The sequence below is a fragment of the Arachis hypogaea genome, chromosome 11 (genome assembly GCF_003086295.3).
Source record: "Arachis hypogaea cultivar Tifrunner chromosome 11, arahy.Tifrunner.gnm2.J5K5, whole genome shotgun sequence".
In the NCBI taxonomy this organism is placed as follows: domain Eukaryota; kingdom Viridiplantae; phylum Streptophyta; class Magnoliopsida; order Fabales; family Fabaceae; genus Arachis; species Arachis hypogaea.
In genome coordinates, this window is record NC_092046.1 from 48,089,189 (window position 1) to 48,110,727 (window position 21,539).

Sequence of the window (21,539 nt, forward strand, 5' to 3'; positions counted from 1 at the left end):
CAGAAAATGAAATGCTCTATCCATTCACAACTGTCCTGATTCGATTAACAAGTGAACCCAACAGCACAATAACCAAAGTTCAAAATGGTCAACCACCTTCTCCAACTACTCTTTACACTAAGAAAGGATAAGACAAAGACAAAAAGAAAAAGAATCATAGTTGCTCTTACTTCCTCTGCGAGCTTCTTGTTTTTTCTGTTTGTCGTTTTATCTCTTGTGTTTGTGCGTAGAAAGAGATTAGAAATTTTCTTCAGGGGAGATAGAAGAGGCAGAACAAAGCAAGTGTTTTCAGAACAAATACGTGAAGGGTTAGCAAGCATTGAGCTTCTTTCCAAAGTGTACAGGTTTGATGAAATTAAAGAAGCAACTGAGAATTTCAGTGCAAGCAACAGAATCAAAGGCTCTGTCTACCGTGGGGTATTTGGTAAGGAGAGGAAAATCATGGCGATCAAGGAGATGAATTTGGGTGCCTCTAAGGAAGTGAATTTGTTAGGAAGGATCAATCACTTCAACCTGATAAAGCTGGAAGGTTACTGTGAAAAAGATGGATCCTTCCATCTTGTTTTTGAGTACATGGAAAATGGTTGTTGAGAGAATGGCTTGGGAGAAGAAACAGAACCCTAGAACACCAATGTTGGAGAAAGAGGATTCGGATTGCTGTGGATATTGCAAATGGACTTGAGTATCTTCATAACTTCACAGATCCTTGCTATGTTCACAAGGCCATAAACACTGACAATATATTGTTAAATAAAGATCTAAGGGCCAAGATAGCGAATTTCACTTTGGCTAAAGAATCAGATAGAGAAGTAACAAGCTCTTGTTCTTATTACACATCACATGTTGTGGGAACTAGGGGTTATATGGCTCCAGAGTATCTTGATTCAGGGAGAGTCACATCGAAGATGGACGTGTATGCGTTCGGAGTGGTGCTGTTGGAATTGATCACTGGCAAAGATTCTATTATTGTGCAGGATGATGGAAGTGAGACGATGCTTTCATCAATCATATTGAATCTCATTGACAAAGATGATGCAGAAGAGAAACTCGGTTTGTTCATTGATCCTAGTCTCGTGGGAAACAGTCAGAAGGTCTATGCAATTCAGCTAGTTAAGCTAAGCCTAGCATGCTTGGTTGAAGAACCTTCAAGGAGACCAAACATGGCAGAAGTGGTCTCGAGTTTGCTTAGAATATATACAGAAATTGAGACAAGAACGTCACCCTGCCGCATCAATGACAGTGGAAGCACGGAGAGGTTAAATCGTATAGAGTGTGACGGAGAAATGAAGAGTGAAGAGTGTGACAGAGAGTAGAGGAGAACAGCGTGTGCGATGGAGAAAGGAGAAGAGAGTCAATTGGGAGTTAGGGTTTTTAACCTAAAATTAGGGACCAAATTGAGTCCACGCGCCACGTCAGCTAGCCGTTGCGCTGCTAACATGTCACCAACGACGCTATGTCAGCTTTTCGGTTGCGCCAGCTGGACGAAATTCACTGGAAAGACCACTATGAGTACCGGAGATCAACTTCAGGGACGATTACGAGATTACTTTGAGGCTCGAAGGTAACTTCAGGGACTACTTTGATGCTTACCTCCTCCATAATTCCTATTATTACTTTTGTTCCATTGAAGACAAATTCATATAGGACATTTATATGTTTGTAAAGCTCATCAAAAAACGTATAAAAGATAGCATGCTCTACGAATAAACAAATATTTATCCAAAATGCATGTCTAATTGTCTAGTATGAAAGGTTGTCGAAATTCCCAGTATAAGTATTTCTCTAGTAGTATAAACCCCATCGTTGCAAGGTCAGAGGTTCTTTTCAAACACAACTGCATTATTTTAATCATCAGCATTTCTTCATATACAAGGTTTTTTTCAGACAGTCGTTTCTTTATATACAAGTTGATGATCAAAACTCGGGTACAAACTTAACAAACTAAACTAAAAATAATATTAACCAATGTTATTTCCCACTTTTTCACATAAGCTCAAGCAATTTGAAGATCCTTTCTACACAGGGCAATAATCGAAACTAAGCTTCATCTAAAAGCTCTAGAAACTCCAAACCAAAAAATATAACGTGATTCTGCTTTCTTTTTCCCCTTCAGACAAGCAATTTGATTCCACTGGACTCGAGTCTAAGTAATAGCACAAGCTCTGACAGGTGATTTTACAGGGTCTATTTAGCAAAGTGGGAGCTTTGATGTGGGTTGCAAGAAACTGCATGTGATTTGTGAATTTGCAATGAATTATCCTAGAACAAAAAGAACAAAATCCCAAAGGCCATATCCGGCAGAGCAAATCCAGAGATCCGTGCAACAAGACATGGGTGGAAGCATCAATAAGGAAATCTGTGTCACTTACTGAAATTATCGCCTGTAAAACAATAGAATATGGGTTTTCATTAAACAAAATAATGAAACAGAATAACCAATAAAATCGTTATCTCATAACATCAGGTATGATGTGCACTTTTTGGCCTGTCATCATCTGGGGTCAGTATCAAACATAATCCACTGTTATATGTAAATGTAAAGAAAGAAATACGGCCAGTGGTTCATTTTCGCAAACATAACATTCACTCAACAACATTCCTTTACAATTATATCTCTGACTATATACTTTGGAAAGGAAAAGTCCAAAGGGTAAGTTAAAAAACAATTAAAATTATGAATTCTAATGTTATCATATTTAGATGTGGAGCAATTCAATAAATCAATATTAGAAAAAAAATGACACCATTCAAATAGTGGCCAGTGAAACAGCAACCAATCAAAAGATTGAAAAAAAAAACCTAGGGTTAAATAAGTTGGACTGAGGGATCTCAGCCATATTCTGAATTACTTCCTGAAAAACTCAAATAGACAATGTCATATTCATAATATGTTTTACAATAGTGAGACCCCAGAAGTCAGAACCTTGTGCACGATCAAGCAAGAAAACAGTTGCAGGTCAGATACAAAATTTGAATGGGGGGCATATATCTCTGCTAATTTTGTAACTTTATTTTAGAAATATATGATCCTAACTGTATTTCGACATTTAGAATTAAGAGATTACTTGATGAAAGAAAACCAAGCCAATTTTGATTTTTGATTCGTTACATTATTCTTTTATGTTACAAGATTACTTAATCAACAACTTTTTACACAGCATTGAATTTCTAAGCTTGTCGTAGTAGACATACAAAGAGCATTTATGATTTAAAAGAGCTTCAAACAAAATTGCCAAATGCATAACATTAAAAACATGGTCAATATGTGATCACCTGTTAAACTTCTTGTTCCCATACACATCTCTATCGCTGCGGCGCTCACTATGGCTGCTTCTGCTGCGGCCCTTCTCCCCGATCAATGCCCTCTCCCGCTCCTTCTCGTGCTTCTCCCTCTTCAACCTCTCTTCCCTCAACTCCTCCAAAGTCTTCCTCCCATTCTTCTTCTTCTTGTTCTCATTCTTCACTTTCCCATCACTATCATCCCCACCGCCCTTCTCATCGTCGCCATTACGCTTTTCAAGATACCAAGGCATCTTCACACCCTTCCCTGCTACCCCATACCCTAACCTATACTTCTCATCCTCGGGACCCACCGCCACCCCCGAGGACTTCCCTTCTTCTTTCTTCATCCTCTTCTCCTTCTTCCACCCTTCCCTTTCCCCTAACAACTCCTTCCTCTTCTCGGTTCCTCGTACAGGATCAAAAATCTTAATCCCCTCGAACAAGTTAATGTGTCTGTTGTCACCCGAATTCTTCGATTCTGGTTCTTCTTCTTCTTCCTCCTCCTTCTCTTCCTCTTCCTCTTCCTCTTCCTCTGCCTTGGCCTTAACGAGAGGAGCCAAACCCTTGGCGGTGCGGAGGCGCTCGAGACGGAACTCGGCATCGCGCTTTCTGACCTCGTCGCGCTTGATCTGCTCGTCTCTGGCGGCTTGCTCCTCGTCGCGGCGGACCTTTTCCCTGTTCTCGTAGTTGTAGACGTTCCACCGCTTCTGCGGGAGAATGTTGAGGCCGCCATGGCCTCCCATTTTCGGTGGCTTAACGATTCAGCTTGCTGAGGTTGGAGATGATTGGCTGTGAAATTTGTAATATCGATGAACTATGAGCCTGATGATAGGCCTCTTTCGATTTTCCCAGGGAGAGATACGATATTGATAACAAATTTGCAATACTTCGTTGTGAATTTAGTTTGGAACACGTTGTGTGTCCGCGGGTGTAATTGGGAATTCTGAAAACCCTAAGACGATACTGTAAGGGGCTAAACAGTGATAGTACAAAGTAACCTATGCCAAATCAATATGATCCTTCTTCTCTGTCTTCAATTTGTGTCGCCTCTCCATGTGGCTCCCTGCAACCAAGGAGATGGAAGGTGAAAAAAATTCAATGCCGGAAGAACAAGAACAAAAAAATTAAGAAATTAATTAAGCAAATTAACAAACGAATACAACGCAGCAAGAACACAGCAAAGAGAGGACTCACCTACTAGAATTTCGGCGAGAACGGCCAGAAGCAAAGCAACACAGAAAGACCGCGAGAAGCACCGTAATAGGCAAGAACTACGAGCATCACGGCGAGGAGGGTAAGAAGTTGCTCGGCCAACACGGAAGGGGACGGCAACTATAGAGTTGGGGATGATGGCTTTGGTCTCTGGTGTTTGTTTTCTGACTTTTCTCTTATTTAGTTGTTTCTGAGTTTGAATTGTTTGATACTGAATAGTGAAGGAGCAAAGAGGAAATTAGGGTATATATTGGAGTAAAATATCAACTCGGTCCCTGTCTATTTTCTAAAATGACAAGACGACCCTTAATCAAAAATACGTTTTATTATGGTTTTTGATTCTGTACTCCGTCTGTCAATTCGATTCTTCTGTCAGTTTCACGACGAAAATTCGACAAAATTACTGACGTGTCAGATTTAAAAATGGACAGGAACCTAATTGTTTTTAAATTTAAATTGGTTAGGAATTTATTTGTCTTTATTATTCTTTAAATAATATTTTTAATTATATTTTTATTCATTATATTAATATTCTTTTTTTAATAAAAAAGTACAAACTAATTAATAAATTATTCAAATTTAAAAATATCATTTATTATGAAACCAAATAAATAATTTTTAAATTAAAATTTTAAATATATAAATAATAAACATTAAAATTCAGTTAATACATTAATAATAATAACCCTATAATATACTATTAGTATTATAAATTTATAACTAATGAACACATTATTTGATATATTGTAAACTTTTTTTTGACTAATAACAAATTTAATTTCTTATCTCTTTAAACTAAATTAATAATTCTATTATGTTTTATTTCATTTAGTATTAGTAGCCTACTCATAGTGTATTTTAGTGCAAAGATATCAAATAGAATTATTAATTTAGTTTCAAGAGATAAAAAATTAAATTTGTTATTAGTCAAAAAAAGTTTACTATATATCAAATAATGTGTTCATTAGTTTTCACTTTATTGTGAGAATTAGCTAGATCATAATACTAATAGTATATCATAGGGTTATTATTATTAATGTATTAACTGAATTTTAATGTTTATTATTTATATTTTTATATTTAAAATTATATTTAAAAATTATTTATTTAGTTTCATAATAAATGATATTTTTAAATTTGAATAATTTATTAATTAGTTTGTACTTATTTATTAGAAAAAGAATAGTAATATAATGAATAAAAAAATAATTAAAAAATATTGTTTAAAGAATAATACGGACAAATAAACCCCTAACCAATTTAAATTTAGAGACAACTAGGTCTCTGTCCATTTTTTAACTTGACACGTCAGCAATTTCCGTCGAGTTTTCGCCGTAAAATTGACAGAAGAACCGGGTTGACAGACAGAGTATAGGGTCAAAATCGTAATAGAACGTGTTTTTGGTTAAAGATCGTCTTATCATTTTAGGAAATGGACAGATATCGGGTTGGTACTTTACTCTATATATTGTTTTCCTTTTTTATTTTGGGTTTTTTTTAAAACCTTAAAACGATGCTGTTTTAGGCTTTAGGTTTTTTTTTTTAAAGTAAATGATTCTGGTTCAACTTTGTTTTTTAAAATAGGCATTTTTGTATATCAACAAATCAAATTAGTCACTGATGTTCAGTTCAACTAGTCCAACCGGCTTGTTCGATCCGATTTTGAGAACATTGATAAAATGTAAACAAAACAATCGCCAAAGTTAGATGAGAACTCTTAAAATAAAGCATGATTCAACTTATGAAATGGTATCGCACCCCTCCTAATTATATATCAAAAGAATAAGGTCATTTATACGGTAAAGAGTTAAATATGTACAGATTTACAGATATTCTATGTGATGCAATGAGAAATGTACACGTACCTTAAATCATGTTCAGCATTGAGACACAGATGTCAGAGCCAACAGTTTCGTTACAGGGCTTGCCGGCATAGGCTCGCATAGTTTAGTTGAGCCTTCCAGAGTTTATGGCGTAACGGAGGATACTTTTATGGGTCAGTTCAAGAAGTTTTGTATGGGCCTTCACCGTTTTTTTTATGGGTTTTTTAATTGGATTCATTGTATGCTGAAGTTATGTCAAAAATCAGTTAATGTAGATATTTATGTCTAAAAAAAAGAAGCTGATGCTTATTTAAGAAGGTAGGAAATCATCCAAGAAGATAGCAAATGGCCACCCATGGGCAGAATAAAAAAAAACGGAATGAACACCTGAAAAATAAGTAGAAGAATAAAGGAAATGCTTCTGGATTCTTTTCACCTTTTTTATGTAAAATAATTAAGTTAATATACAATTAATTCAATATTTATTTTACATCATATTCTTCTAGTGATTGATGGTGAAGAATCGATCATGTTGAACTCTTTGAATTTTCAAAACATGGATAATAGTGTTAAGACAATAATAGCTAAGTTTCTGTGAGTTGTCACTACACCATAAAATTGTGATTGTGGTTGTAATCATTCTAGTCTTCTCTAGTACACAAATAAAATAATCCAGAGTCTTCACTTTAAAAACTACTCTACCTAATTGCCAATTTTGACATGAAACTATAATTAAAAAAAATCCTATGCAAAATAGTAAAACACATATTAAAGCTATCAATATTAAAGTTATCAACATGGATATGTGTCACTTAACTTGCTAATTAGACTTTAAAAAATTGTACATGTCAAATGGAGTATAAGATAATTGACTCTAGTTGATGATTTGAGAAATCTGTAATTGACTCTCGTTGCTGATTTGAGATAATGAAATCTTGTAATGAGTACTCATTAATTAAAATTTAATGAAATTTTTTTTAGTAGTTTATATACATTGAAAATGTCCGATTAAAAATACTGATAAATAAAAATATCGATTAAAAAAAGTGAAAAATTGATTGTAAAATTATTTTTTAATCTTTTAATTTTGGAGATTGAATTTAGAGTTTAAATTAGAATTCAGAATTTAAATTAAAAATTAGAATTTAAAGTTTAATATTTAAACTTTATAATAACAATATAATTAAAAAATTGATTGATATTTACTAAAAATTATTAATTTTCTAATTGAACTCAAAGAAAAAAAATATATAACAATAATATCCCAAATTGTTAATATTATATATTTTAGATTGTTATTGAGCCTGACTTAATCTGAAACTTGTTAAAAGACATGACGATTTTTTAAAAGTTACCTATATGTAATATGCCAAATTTAATGTTTACAAGTATTTAAAATGAAAAATGCTATTTGTATACTAAAATCAGCTACTAAAATCAGTTACAATATATTTGTGTATAAATACATGTATGATTTAATTTATTTTTAATGTATATTTGTATTTCAATATGTATTTTATACTGATGGCTGACTTTGATAACTGATTTTGGTGTACACGTAACATAATCCATTTAAAATATACAAAAATATTTATAATAAAATATAATAAATTTAAAATATTTAATAACTTTGTTAATGATAAAAAATTATTTATATATTTATTTATATTTTAATAAACACAGACAAGCCAATAAGATTTACCAGTAAGTTTGAATTCGGCCTATTAACATATTAAGTTTTTATAACAGCGTGAGTCTATGCCTATTTTATAACAGTTTAGGTTAGACTAGGCCAAGATCAGATTATAGGCTGATGAGTTTAGAAAACTCTAAATTTAATTTGATGATGAACAAATATTATTAAAGTAATTAATTACAAAATTATTAATTTGATCATATTTCATACTTGCTTAATTAATAATTTTGTTGATGCATGTTTTACTCTTGGGCCAAAAAGGAAAGAAAAATTCAGCAAGCCCAATAGAGTATATTCAGCATTGATACAAATTATTTTGATTCTTATGGCTGAATTATTATGTTACTTGGGCCAGATTGAATTATTATTACTACAAGCTCAATTACAATCTTTGCTAAATAGGCCAAAGCATGGTCCGAAACCATTAAGCAAAGAAAGCAAAGTTCCTTTGCTTCCAATGGATCCCATTCTTTAAGTTGTGATGGATTTTAAATTCAATTAACTTGAATTAACTTGCATTGGAAATATGAGAGAGGTTTAGCACTTGATTTGATAGACATCATCAATGCTACACGCGAAGTGAGAAACTTAATTTACTTTATCACATTCATTAATTATTCAAGTTTCTCTTTCTTCACTCTCATCTCTCTTCTCCATTTTTGGTCACCTCACAGAGAAAGAATGGAAGCTAAGCCTAGTCACCGAAAAAAAAGAGAAGCAAGTTACAAGACCATTGAAATGATGGCAAGAAAAAGAAAACAAAAAATATATTGTGACTGAGATCTTCAACCAAAAAAGGTAAGTATGGTGAAGTAAGCTCAGCCTCTCCATACCAAAAATAGAAGAGAAGATTTCGGTCAGAGGAAGAAGATCCTTGGAGGGATGACTTGACTCTAATTTTGCTCAACCATCACAGGAGGTAGCTATAGTAGCTACGTGATGGAGAAGGCAGAAGTTGGAGTAGATGAAGCTGTCATCATCAAGAGTGCATCAAGGGCTAGGAGTCCTTCTTGGAGTGCAAGACAAGATGGATGGCTCGGATTGATGATTATTGGTGACCAAGGAAGACCCAGAGGTAATTGTATGTTGGTCATTACATTCGGTTACCTCTCCTCTCTCTCTCTCTCTGGCCGAACCGGTTTCGCATGAAGAAGAAGAAGTTTAGCTTGGTTTTTGGTTTCAACCATGGAGGCTTCTCCTTTTATAAATAAGGGAGAACAGTCAGGGCTTGAAGCAAGGAGTGAGAGTGCAAGACATAGTGTTCACATAGCTACCTAAGCTAACAGAAGTTCTTCTCCTTCAATGTATTCTATTTTGTATTTTTCTATTTAATTTTGTCTGTCTTGAGTCTCATAGAAAAAGGTAAATAGTGAGGTTTGTATGAAAAAGTCATAGAGCAGAAAAAGGCATAGAGTGCAAAATTAAAAGAAAAAGCCATAGATGTCCTTAGAGGTCCTTTGTACATCTGTGTTGTATTTCATGATTCTGTGGGAATCTCCTTGTAAGTTGGGTTAGCACTTAGCAGTTGAAAGCTTGGGAGTGACCAAGTCAAGTTCAGTCTAGGTTTAGATTCTGGACTTGTCCCGGATAGGAAGGGTAGTTCCTAGGGAGTATTGGAGTCTGTAATCAAAGATGATTATAGTGAAATTCCATTATTGTTGTGATGGAGACTGGAGGTAGGCTGCATTGTACTTAGCAGCTGAACCAGGACATATCTTGGTGTGATTTTCTCTCTCTTCTACTCCATTTTTGTTTTTGCTGCATAGGAGACAAAATTGAAAAATATCTCCTGACTGGTCACGAGACAAAACGAAAAAGTCTCTTGACTAGGCACGAGACAAAAATAAAAATATCTCCTCAAGTGCTCTAAAAGATAACAAGAGTTACAAAACAAAAAGGGGTTAAGATTCAACCCCTTCTCTTAGCCACTGATAAACCATCATAGGCCTATAATAGACTAAGAGCCTGCCTAACCTATTTTTACTCCTAATTGTTCTTCTTATTCAAATTTGATATTGACTTTTTTTTATAATTGTTTATAGTGCATCACATTCATCAAGTTCTATCTCTAATTATATTTGTTGATCCATGTATATTTATTAAATATTTACTTGTACCTAAATATTTTAATGAATTTTAATATATTTTATAATTTCTTCATTTTCTGACATTTTTCTTGCAACCTTTATATAATTTTGCTGTGTTCTTATTTTATTTCAATCAAGTTTTGATATTTTGCTCTGGAAAAAAAAAGAAAAAATCAACTTCTTTTTCTATAAAAAAAAATGAATGCTAATGTATATAAAATTGTTTGAGGTGTTTTATTCAATTTTTTATAGTAATTTCAATTTTTTATTCATTTTAATAAACTATATTTTAGTCCTTTCATAAAAAAGTAATAATAATAATTTTTTATATTTCGCATTCTTTTATTCTTTTTATATTTTCATTATCCTTAATATTTTGCATATAACTTATAAAATATTTATTTTTTACTCTAATATATATAAAATTTTCTCTTTTTTTTGTAAATTAAGTTTAGAGTTAAATTTTAGGTGCTATTATGCATGATTAAAACTTATCCATTTTTATTCTTCGTTGTTCATGTTGTTGACTATTGCTTATATGAATAATTTAAAAAAAGTTGGTGATATCAAAAAAGAATTTATGTAATAGTCTAAATTTTTAATAAATTGAATTGTATAGTTAATACCTAAATTTTAGATACTTGGATATTTTATTATTCCAATTCGTTGTAGGAAATAAAAAATTATATTATTATACTCAACAAAAAATGAACTTTTATTTATTTTTTTAAATAATTATTCAATAATATTTCAAAAATTATTAAATTATACCGTCTTAAAATAATGAATTAATATGAATATAACATATTTTTTTTGTTCCTCTCTATTAGATTTATCTAAATTATTACTTTTCAATAATACATCACCAGTTTTTTACTATTCAAATCAATAATAATAATAATATATATTTTTTTATTAATAAAAATAGCGTAATAAATTGTATAATGTCTTTTGAGCCACTAATTTAAAAGACAACTCCCTTTTGATTTTCAAACTATTTGCCATTCAATTATTTTTTTTCTTTTTGCTCACGATGCCATTGACATCAATGGTAACTTCTTCACAACTCACTTATTTAGGGTCTTTGCATCTAATACAACATGATTTGAATTTTTTTTTAATTTTCACTATACTGTATTTTTTTTTTTGTAGTAATTTTCACTATACTGTGTAACAAAACAAAATAGTAAACCAAATTCACCTTAAACCCATTAGCAACTCTTGACCAAAAATAAAAACACCCATATGCAACTGGCCTACAGAAACCGAAATAATGATTGGATTCACTGTCAAAAAATGGAGCCCAATACTTCATTATCCCGTTTGAGTTTAAGCATTCCACTGAACGTTAAGCCAAGCCAATTTATAGTGTGGCGCCTTTGAAGCTATGTCCCAAGTCACCGACAACCCACCCACATGTATCATGATGACGTCAGAAAAAAGAATATCTGTAAATCTGCCTCTGTATCGTAGAACGACCCAAGAATAAACTATTATTTTTAATCGTAAATATTGAGTTAAATCCAAAAGTGATCCCTAAAAATTGGCTGCTTGCATCAAAAAAATCTTTGAGATTTTAATTGCACCATAAACATCTTTAAAATTGAAAATATGGTGAATACTACCATGAAGATTTTATAATTGTCTTCATATGAAAATGTTTGCTTTTGACCCTTAAATGATAGATTGTATGGTTAGATTTTGACATGTTATAAAAATGTTGTCTTTATTTAAAATATAACTAAATAAACAAATCACATTTTTTAACAAAACATCTTCATGAAAAGATGTTTTTGCCATCTTCACTTGAATAGTTACCTGAAAATATTACACCACGTTAATCCCTCACTCTCTTTCTATCGAGTTACTAGTCACACCGTGAGTGACCTGACATATACCGTTCCACGCTAGACTAGACGAAATGACATCATTTTAGTTTTGACGTCAAATACTTGATGAAACAATGTCATTTAACCTTAATGAACAACAAAACGTCTTATGCCCCACAAAAAATGTATGACCATTAAGGTGATGTCTTCTCTTCGTGCGTTAAAGAGATGTGTTAAGTCACTCATAGTGTAAAGAGTAATTAGACGGAAAGAAGTGGAAACTAACATGGTACAATTTTTCAAACGTAACAAATATTCCTATAAATGAACAAAACTAACTTTATACAAAAGATACCAAATTACATAGGCGTTAATTTCCTTCATGAGTAAATTTATATGCGTTTTAAACTTTTTTGGATAAAAATGATAGTTTACTTTGAAAAGATAGAAAGACATGTATATGTTTCCATTTAAAAGCAGATACATGATTATGTTTCTAAGGATACAAAATTAATGTATTTTCTATATATATCTTTTAATCTTTACATTTGCATTATGTCCCTTAAACCGCACACATTCTTCAAAGTGAAGCTCAAATTCTTCCAGGACAAACTGAGCGAGTGTCTCAACCATCAAAAAATGAAGTCACTAAGTTGCCTAGGTTTACCTCTTAGACCGTCATTTTTAAAAATATATGCATTAACTTCCACATCTGCATTCAAACAATTCATCCTATGCCTGATCCATGATAAAGTAATGTTAGGTGAAAGTAACAAAAAAAAAAAAAAATAGTGGATGTAGAAAACAAGATGGAAGTGCTCAACAGACGCACTTTCACCTAGGTTTCAAATTGGGCAATTTAACTAAATAAAATGTTTAGAAACCAATATTACTCAAATGTTCTAATTTGAATCAGGTTACATGTGTCCTTTTACAAATCTATGTAATTCGCTAGACTACGAAAAAGAACATAATTTGCTAGATGCAGACATGAATTAGGAGGATATTCTGCCTCAAGCTAATTCGTTGAAGGATGCAACGAATTACTTGGAGAAACATGATTTGTGAGTATTTCGTTGTTGGCAGCAGCGAATTATGAATTTTCCTTTCTACTTTGTCCTTCATTGTCATTTTCAGAAAGGGACACAAGAAACACAAAATAATTTTTTCATGGTCATATTTTATAAGTAAATATTTTTGTTTTTTGATATTTTATTTCTCTTCCAAATTTTGACCTTTTTACCAATTCTTTGTTGTATTTTCTTTATTCATATAAAGAATGTTTTTTTAGACAGTATGATGTATGCTGTTATTTTTTTATGGAGTTTTGAGTATATTTGTTCATGTGGGTCCTTTTTTATTGTTTTTGCTACTTTCTAATGCATGTTTTTTTGTTCATACATCATAGAACACTAAAAAAAAGGTCATTTTAAAAAAACATTCATTATATGAACAAAAAAAAGAAAAATTGGTAAAAAAAAAAAAATCAAAATTTGAAAGAGAGGAAATAAAATATCCAAAAACTAAAATATTCACTTGTATAATACAGCCATGAAATAATCATCTTATGTTACTTGTGTCCCTTTCGAAAGATAAGAATGAAGGACAATGTTGGTAGAAAGGAAAATTCATGATTTGCTGCATGGAACCACGAATTATGCTGTCCAACAACAAATTACTTGCAAATCATGCTTCCCCAAAAAATTCATTGCAGGCTCCAATGAATTAGCAAGACAGAATATCCTCCTAATTCGTTTCTGCCTTTGGCGAATTACATTCTTTTTTGTAGTTTTGTTCATGGGTCCAGCAAATTATATAGATGCGTAAAAGAACACACATGTAACCTGATTCTAATTAGGACATTTGGGTAATATTAGTTCTCAAATAATTTATTTAGATAAATTGCCCAAGGATTGGGCAGGAGTATCTCTTCAGTTTACAATATCTTTTATATACCACAAAAATTAGCAACAGAACTTATGAGGGAAATCAAAATACCACTCTCATTTTTTATAACACCACTATACACATGATTTCTTTACATCGTATGTTTCATAAATTTATACAAAAAAGAGTAACATTATCAAAATAGGAGTAGCAAAATCCATTTCCAACTTATTGGTATATTAAAAAATTAATATTAAGTCACAACAAAACAATAAATGTTTTGAGATGCAATATTCCTTTTCGGGATGTAGAATTCTTTAACATCAGACTAAAGAAACAGAAACACTTGGTCCACATAGAAGAATTACAAATCAAAATCCAAAAAACTTTAATTTGATAAAAATTGTACTGTTATTAAACCATAAATTGTATCCTATAACAAAATTTGATACTACTTATTTATAATTTTTTATAAAATTGGCGATGATGTTACAAAAATTCAAGTCAACCATACTAAGATTTAAGACTGCTAAGGGCAGTCACATGCATGACACATCCCTAAATCTAGGATTACTTACTAGACATGAACATTGATGGAAATATCTAAAATACCAGTTTTGAAGGCATATAAGAACCCCATATGATTTTATCAGACTCCGCCAAATAGAGATAGAGGAATTACTTACCAGGTGAAGTGATCTTCACAGCATATAGAACCCCATATGATTGAAAGCCCAGCCTCCTTCCTGCATATGAACAAGCAACAGGACATATTAGATGAATAAGAAAAGAAAGGTGGCAGAAGTTGACATTACAAAGAAAACATTTAAACAGAAGACTATAATATCTATATATTCACCACATGCATTAAACTATAAGTATAGGCAACTGCTATTCTGATCCATCTTAAACCCAAAGTTAGTCTTGATATGTATTTATTGCCCGATAAATGCTCTTCACATGAAAACCCTTTGAAAAGTAAAGGCAACAACACGAAAGAAGACGACTATATTACCATACTATTTGAAAACTCCATTTCATGACATTGTATTATGATTTGATACAGGAATATGTTTTATATAATATAATCACTTATTCAGAACATCAGAAGTAGAGAAGAAAGAGGATCTGGATATGCAGAACTTGAAATGCTTACCACATTGCGGTATACATGTCATAGAACTTTTCAAAGGCTTTATCAAAGCAGTAGTGGCAAATCAAAAGATCCTTGATGTCAGTGACATTGCATGTTGACTTGCAGCATTTTACCTATATATAATGCGAAATGTTAGATCTTGCCTCAGACAGTTTGTTCATGAGTGTAGAAGACTTGTAGAAGCCCCAGTACGGAGTATATCAGATCAAGCATAGCACAATAATAAGAGGAAAAGGACTTGCCAAAAGTGACAGAAAGTGCAGACAAAGGAGATAGAAAATAAGTATAAGGCAGAAAAATGTATGAATCAAATTTTCCTAGGTCTGTCATTAGTTTTCAGAGTGTTAACATAGCTGGTAAAAGGTTACATGGCCTAGATTAGGTTAAGATTCAACTCCAGAGTTACTTGCTGTGCATTTTAAATTCATTTGTGCATATGAAGTAAGATTTTAGCCCTTGTTAAATCAAAGCATGGTAACTCACCAGACGTTTTAGCTTGTGTGAGTAACACTTTTGATGAGATGGGTGTGTCTTTATATGTTCATCCAAGTGTCCTGCCCTGGAAAATCAAAATCTTAGAGCAATAACTACTGAAATCTGCATTCCTACCACGTTATGTGTTTGTATGCTATCTATTTTATGGAAACAATGTTCATCAAGAAGGTGTAGTATGAACTACAAAATTTCAGCACAAGTTCATTTAATTGGAATGGAGCATAAATCACAATACAATCCATCTTAATGCCAACTACAAATGCATAAAACCATGGCAGCAAAATATTATACCACTCAAGAGCAACAGTATGTCCATATAGGGTAAAAATAAAAGATAAAACACAATATAAAAAGTACTACAAATATGCATGAACTCAAGAATTTAGTTTTAGTGAATAACAACTATAGGTATATGAGGATTTATGCAACAAAGGAAACAAGAAACCAAGTCAAAAATTACGAAGAATTTAGTAAAATAGAACTTAGATAATTCTTGTTAAAAACCAGAAACTTAGTATCTCCGTTTACAAGTGTTTTTGAAAAAGTTTTTGAAAGTACAAATTTTCACAAAACATGTAAGATATCTTTCAAGGATCAAATAATCATTAGCCTTGAGCTTTTAAAAACATGAACTCTATTTGTTTTTCTTATTATTTGCGCAAATTTGTTAAAAATGTTAGTACTCAATTCACCACTCTTGAGTAATTATGCTTATTGACTACTAACACATATTTGTTCTAGCATAGCATCAACTACCATCATAAGTTAGTAGTTTTCACAGCAATATCATTTAATTCAAAAAGAGGAGCATGGAGAGGAAAATAACTAACCTTAGACATTTTACATGAAATGTAGCCAGAGTACAAATTTTCAACTTACCGGTCACAAAGGACTACACTACAATCAAGGCAAGTAGCCAAATTTGATGAGTTACGGCACACATTACAGTTTGCAGCCAACAAGTCTCTGCCAATTTGATGGCATCTGCATAAAATCAATAAAAATAAATAAATTAATAAATTCTGCTGATTTTACTTCATTTGCATGCAATCTCCAAAAATCATTCAACAACAAATTCTCTTCAAAGAATATGCAATACGAAATGAGAAGCACTACTACTAATTCACTTGAAGTATGGACCACGAAAATAATTTCTACATTTTTTGGTCACCATGAGATATAAAATTCAACTTTCCAACATCCAAATTTCAAGCTATACAAGCAACAAGTCATCAACAACTTTACTCCCTTTGACCTAGATACAGAAGCATTTAACAACCACAAAACTTCTCCTAGGAAGCATGATGAAGTCATAGCCTCATAAGGATAGGATAGAGGTACTCAAGGAGGAGGGAAAATTTGCTTTCCTATGTAAATTAACAACTTCAAAATTAATCTGAACATGACATTTTTAAAAGAATTTATGTTTGTCATTCACATTCCATAAACTCAACATGCACTTCAGAAAATCATTTGAATAAAGACTAAAGGCTAGACAAAAAAAGAATAGGTCAATAATAAAAAAGACAGATACTTGAAAGCTATCCTTGATAATGTGTCCTATTATCAACCTAAGAACTGATTAAATGAAAAACTGGTACAACTATGGGAACACGGCATTATCAAAAACTGACAGAAAACAGAAATTTGGAACCTTCTATACAGTCCAAGAAGATCCTTGGGAATGGAACTAGATCTATTACTTGATGGTGTGATCTGTATATAAAAATAGTATAATTCATTAATCACTATCCATTATAATTTATACTTTTTTTAAACAAAAAGGAAAGATGAAAGGAGTGAACTTTTGTGTATGAAGGGATTGATGACAAACCTGGCTACAACTCTTTACTAGACAGTCTTCAGCTAGGTGCCCAGGTCTATGACATTTCCAACTACAATAAAATAAAACCATACGCACAGCCCAAATCAGAAAAGGATTAGAACACAAAGGTACTCTAGTGCATGGGCATGAAATATGCAAGCATTGATGGGGATATTCATCTCTCAAGTTCCTCAAGCATATAATCAGAACTGCTAGCATCTGACATTTTGACTAAATACATAAGTATCGAGTACTAAATGCCCAATGAAAATATATACCATTCATATGTTGAAAGGCTAGATCTCTTTTTTGTCCAGCGATGCCGATCATAATCCCAGTTATCATCACTAAATACAGGCTCCAGCGATACATTACTAATTCCAGATGAGGAGAAATGTCTGACTTGGATATGGGAGGATCCCTAAATACATTACGAAACAAGAAGAGAATATTAGATGGGTATGATGGCTAGAACTTTTAGACAGAAATAAATAATATTATAATAGATGTACCTCATTCAATTTCAGAGTTTCCAAAAGCTCCTTTTTGCACTCCATGCTACAGACATCATCATTTGTCTATGAAGGCCAAAAAAAAAATTATATAAATTGTCATTGAAATAAGAAAAGCCCATAAACTACAAATTAGAGTGAATAATTTAGATCACAAACTCACCTCATTGCATATGTATTCTCCGTATCTGCCACATATGAGACAAATAGGTTCTCCACTGACAGGAAAGCGCTGCTCACTTCTGCTTTTAATTCCATGAAATTCTTTTTCTTGGTCTTCAGAATATAGTCAAAGCCATAATTGATGTAAGCATTCTTGAATGCTAAAAGTGTAAATAAGATAGGAATTTAATATACAAAACTTAATCTTAAGAATGAAGAAACAAACCAGTAGTATCGGGAGGAGTGTGTGCTTCTTGACGGTCTGAAGGGCTACCTTCATCACCTATATCCATCAGTATAATTGAATTATTAGAAGCACAGATACATTCCAAGATGATAGCATGTTTCAATAAATTTTTGTTAGAAAAGATACATTTCTTTATCAACTAATCATGAAACTTCTCACTACACATGTGATAACAAATAGGTACATTCCTCTCCCAAAAAAGGAAACAAGAAAAACGAAGACAGAAAAGTGGTAAAAGAAATTAATGAACAACAAAATTTGTATGCATGATCATGAAAACAATATCACGTGATTTTTTACATGCTAATTATCAAAAAAAAAAAAATTTGTCATTGAAAAAAATGCAAAAAGTTGAACGAAAGTTTTCCAAGAAACTCACTAGCATAATCCACCAAGGCTACAGCAGAGTTAGGGTTTCCCCGGCAGTGCTGTCACATAAATAAGCAAAATGTGAGGAGAAAATTAAATAATCAGGCAATCTTCAAAGACATGACATCAATCAAACTTCAGAAATTGAAATTACCAACAACACATCTTCAGTCAATTCTACACGATCGCAATTTCGAGACGAATCAACTTCGTCCCTGGCAAACCCAAAAATAAAATAAGAAATTGTGATTCACGAATTTTCAGAGCAAAAAAAATAGGGTAAAAAAATTAATGCATAAGAAGCAACGGTGGCAACAACTGCTTATTTGAGGAAATCATGGTTGACGAAAGAAAAGTGAGAATTACCTTCTTTTTTGGACGTAATCGCGGTGTGACATGGAGCTAGGTACATCGCAATCGGGCTGGGATTTCGGAGGCTTGGGATCGCGGTGGCGTTTGAGGGAGCGAGTATTTTCGACGGAGGAAGTGGCGGAAATAGATGGCAGTTCATCGGATGGAGGAGCGTTGCCGGTGGCGGTATTGTAAGCTGGACAAATGAAAAAAAAAAAAAAGAGATGAATTGAAAGGAAGGGGAGAAAGAAAATGTAGAAAGGGGGTGTTGTGTGTACCTTGTAGGTTCTGAAGAACGGAAGAGAGACTGAAGTGTTTGTTGTAAGAGATGGATGGGTTCTTGTAGAAATTCGATCGAGTTCCCATTTCCTTACCAAAGAGAGACACTGACAGAGTAACAGGGCCTAAGTCCACACAAGAGAAACTATTCTCTAGGCCAGTCTTGAAAGTGATTTTGGCTATATTCTTCTTCGGGGAAAAGTTGCCTCCTCCATTCCATCTTGGTAGCTACGCTTCCTCTAACATTCTCTAGCTGCTATCTCAGGGAGCTTGTTTGGAACCATCTAAGACATTTCCAATGGGGTGGCAATACTACCCGAACCCGCGGGTACCCACCCTGCCCCTACTCGCTCGAGGCGGATAATTATCCGCTTCCGCACCGGGACGGATTTTAACGGGCGGGTTCTTAGGCGGGGCGGGGCAGAGTCGGGTTTAGGTTGAACTCGTCCCTATCCGCCCCGGTATATATAATATATATGTAAATATATATATTTTTAATATATAATATACGTAACATATATAAAATAATTAGTAAAATGATTAATAATATTATATTATATATAAATTTTTACTTTAATTTATATTATGTATGTAAATGGTGGTTATATAATTTTTAAAATTTAATTTTATTTGTTGGATTTAATAATTATAGGGGCGGGTAGGGGCGGGGCGGGTACTTATAGGGGCAGGTTAGGGTTTAACATTTTACAACCCGCGGGTAGGGCGGGCGGGTTTAATGCGGATTTTCTGTAGGGCGGGGCGGGATCGGGTAGAGCAAAAACCCGCCCCGTTGCCACCCCTAATTTCCATTTGAAATTTTATTCATTAATTTGGAATGGAGGTAACTACCAAATCGGTACCCGGAAGATTCTGGCGCTGACAAAATGGTACCTGACTTTTGTTATTGGCAAAATAGTCCCTAAAAGATTTTAAAATTTGACAAGCGTGTCTCCGAGCTCGTCGGAGCAAATCTCCGGCAAGCACAATGCTGACATGGCCACCGTATTTTGGTGACTTGTCAAGCCACCTCCCAAACCCTAATTCCTCCTTCCCCAACGCAGACTCCCTTTCCTCTTCCTCCCCATCGCAACCCACCCCCCTACCCAACGCAACCCCCTCCCCCTCCCTCCCATCGCAACCCCCTTTTCTCTTCCTCCCATCGCAGCCCCCTAACGCACACTCTCCCTGCCCTTTTCCTTTCCATCGCAGCCCCTTTCCATCGCAGCCCCTTTCCCTCTTCCTCTCATCGCAGATCATATAAAGACACAGATAGAAAAAGAAGAAAAAAATTCAGTTACAAACCCCCCAAATTTCTTTTCTTTTGATCATACATCCAGATTCACAATGACCAACACATTCACAATAACCGCAAAAAACAGCAAAGGAAGAGAAGGATATCAATTGCTATAATAAGCAAAATCAAGGAAATCACGAAGACAAAATTATAGATAAACATCAAAATTGTGACCCAGAGGTAAGTGATGAACAAAATGCTTGAAGACTTTGGAGATTGCGAAGACGGTGGAGAAAAGGGAGACATCTTTGTTGGTGTAGAGGGAAGCGACGGTGAAGACGACGGCGGTGATGGAGATGAGAGAGAAGGCGAAGAGGAAGAGAAGATAGAAGAACTGAATTGTGAGGAGAAGAGTCCATTCATGGTTAGCCTGGGAAGAGTCCTGATAAGGGTTCTGAAACTAAGTGAGAAATGGGTGTGTGAAGAGTGAGTGTGCGAGGATTGCGAATCAGAGAGGAAAATTAGGGTTAGGGTTATGAGGTAGAACATCTTCAGTGATCTTTTTGAAATTGAGATTGATTCTCTCAAGATTTCTGGGATGTTCAGGAATTGTAGCTCCTCTAGTGCTAGATCCATTATTCCTTCTTCTTCTTTTTCTTCTTCTTTTTCTTCTTCTTCTTCTCCAATTTTCGTTTTGGTTTGTGAATGCTGTGAAGGGATGTGATTTTGAGGTATCAGATTTTTGTTCTTTTTCGTTGCAGAAATGAGATGAGATGAGATGATATGAGAGGGAGGGAGAGGGAAGAGGACTGCGATGGGGAAGGAAAGGGAAGGGGGGAGTGTGTATTGGGGACTGCAATGGGGAGGAAGAGGAAAGGGAGTCTGCGTTGGGGAAGGAGGAATTAGGGTTTGGGAGGTGGCTTGCCAGGTCACCAAAATACGGTGGCCATGTCAGCATTGTGCTTGCCGAAAATTTGCTCCGGCGAGCTCGGGGACACGCTTGTCAAATTTTAAAATTTTTTAGGGACTATTTTGTCAATAACAAAAGTCAGGTACCATTTTGTCAGCGCCAGAATCTTTCGGGTACCAATTT

The 21,539-nt window shown here is 33.7% G+C and overlaps 3 protein-coding genes across 3 annotated transcripts; 1 reads left to right on the plus strand and 2 right to left on the minus strand.

The window, feature by feature from the left end:
• Positions 1 to 441: 441 nt before the first annotated feature.
• LOC112721334 (protein LYK5-like) lies at positions 442 to 1,313 on the plus strand. The gene is made up of 2 exons (XM_025772404.1): positions 442 to 583; positions 703 to 1,313. Exons 1-2 carry the CDS (start codon positions 442 to 444, stop codon positions 1,311 to 1,313), a joined length of 753 nt encoding a protein of 250 aa, XP_025628189.1.
• Positions 1,314 to 1,818: 505 nt separating this feature from the next.
• On the minus strand, positions 1,819 to 4,722 carry LOC112720816 (uncharacterized). The gene is made up of 3 exons (XM_025771909.3): positions 4,477 to 4,722; positions 3,274 to 4,345; positions 1,819 to 2,381 (listed from the first exon to the last, which is right to left on the minus strand). The coding sequence occupies exons 2-3, from the start codon at positions 4,023 to 4,025 to the stop codon at positions 2,375 to 2,377; spliced, it is 759 nt and encodes a 252-aa protein (XP_025627694.1). The 5' UTR covers positions 4,026 to 4,345; positions 4,477 to 4,722; the 3' UTR covers positions 1,819 to 2,374.
• Positions 4,723 to 12,338: 7,616 nt separating this feature from the next.
• LOC112720817 (uncharacterized) lies at positions 12,339 to 19,498 on the minus strand. Its single transcript, XM_025771910.2, has 15 exons — positions 19,212 to 19,498; positions 18,949 to 19,129; positions 18,737 to 18,797; positions 18,593 to 18,641; positions 18,193 to 18,249; positions 17,968 to 18,080; positions 17,805 to 17,870; positions 17,571 to 17,713; positions 17,302 to 17,362; positions 17,122 to 17,183; positions 16,347 to 16,451; positions 15,456 to 15,531; positions 14,973 to 15,085; positions 14,503 to 14,562; positions 12,339 to 12,667 (listed from the first exon to the last, which is right to left on the minus strand). Exons 1-15 carry the CDS (start codon positions 19,297 to 19,299, stop codon positions 12,562 to 12,564), a joined length of 1,341 nt encoding a protein of 446 aa, XP_025627695.1. The 5' UTR covers positions 19,300 to 19,498; the 3' UTR covers positions 12,339 to 12,561.
• Between the last annotated feature and the right edge of the window lie 2,041 nt (positions 19,499 to 21,539).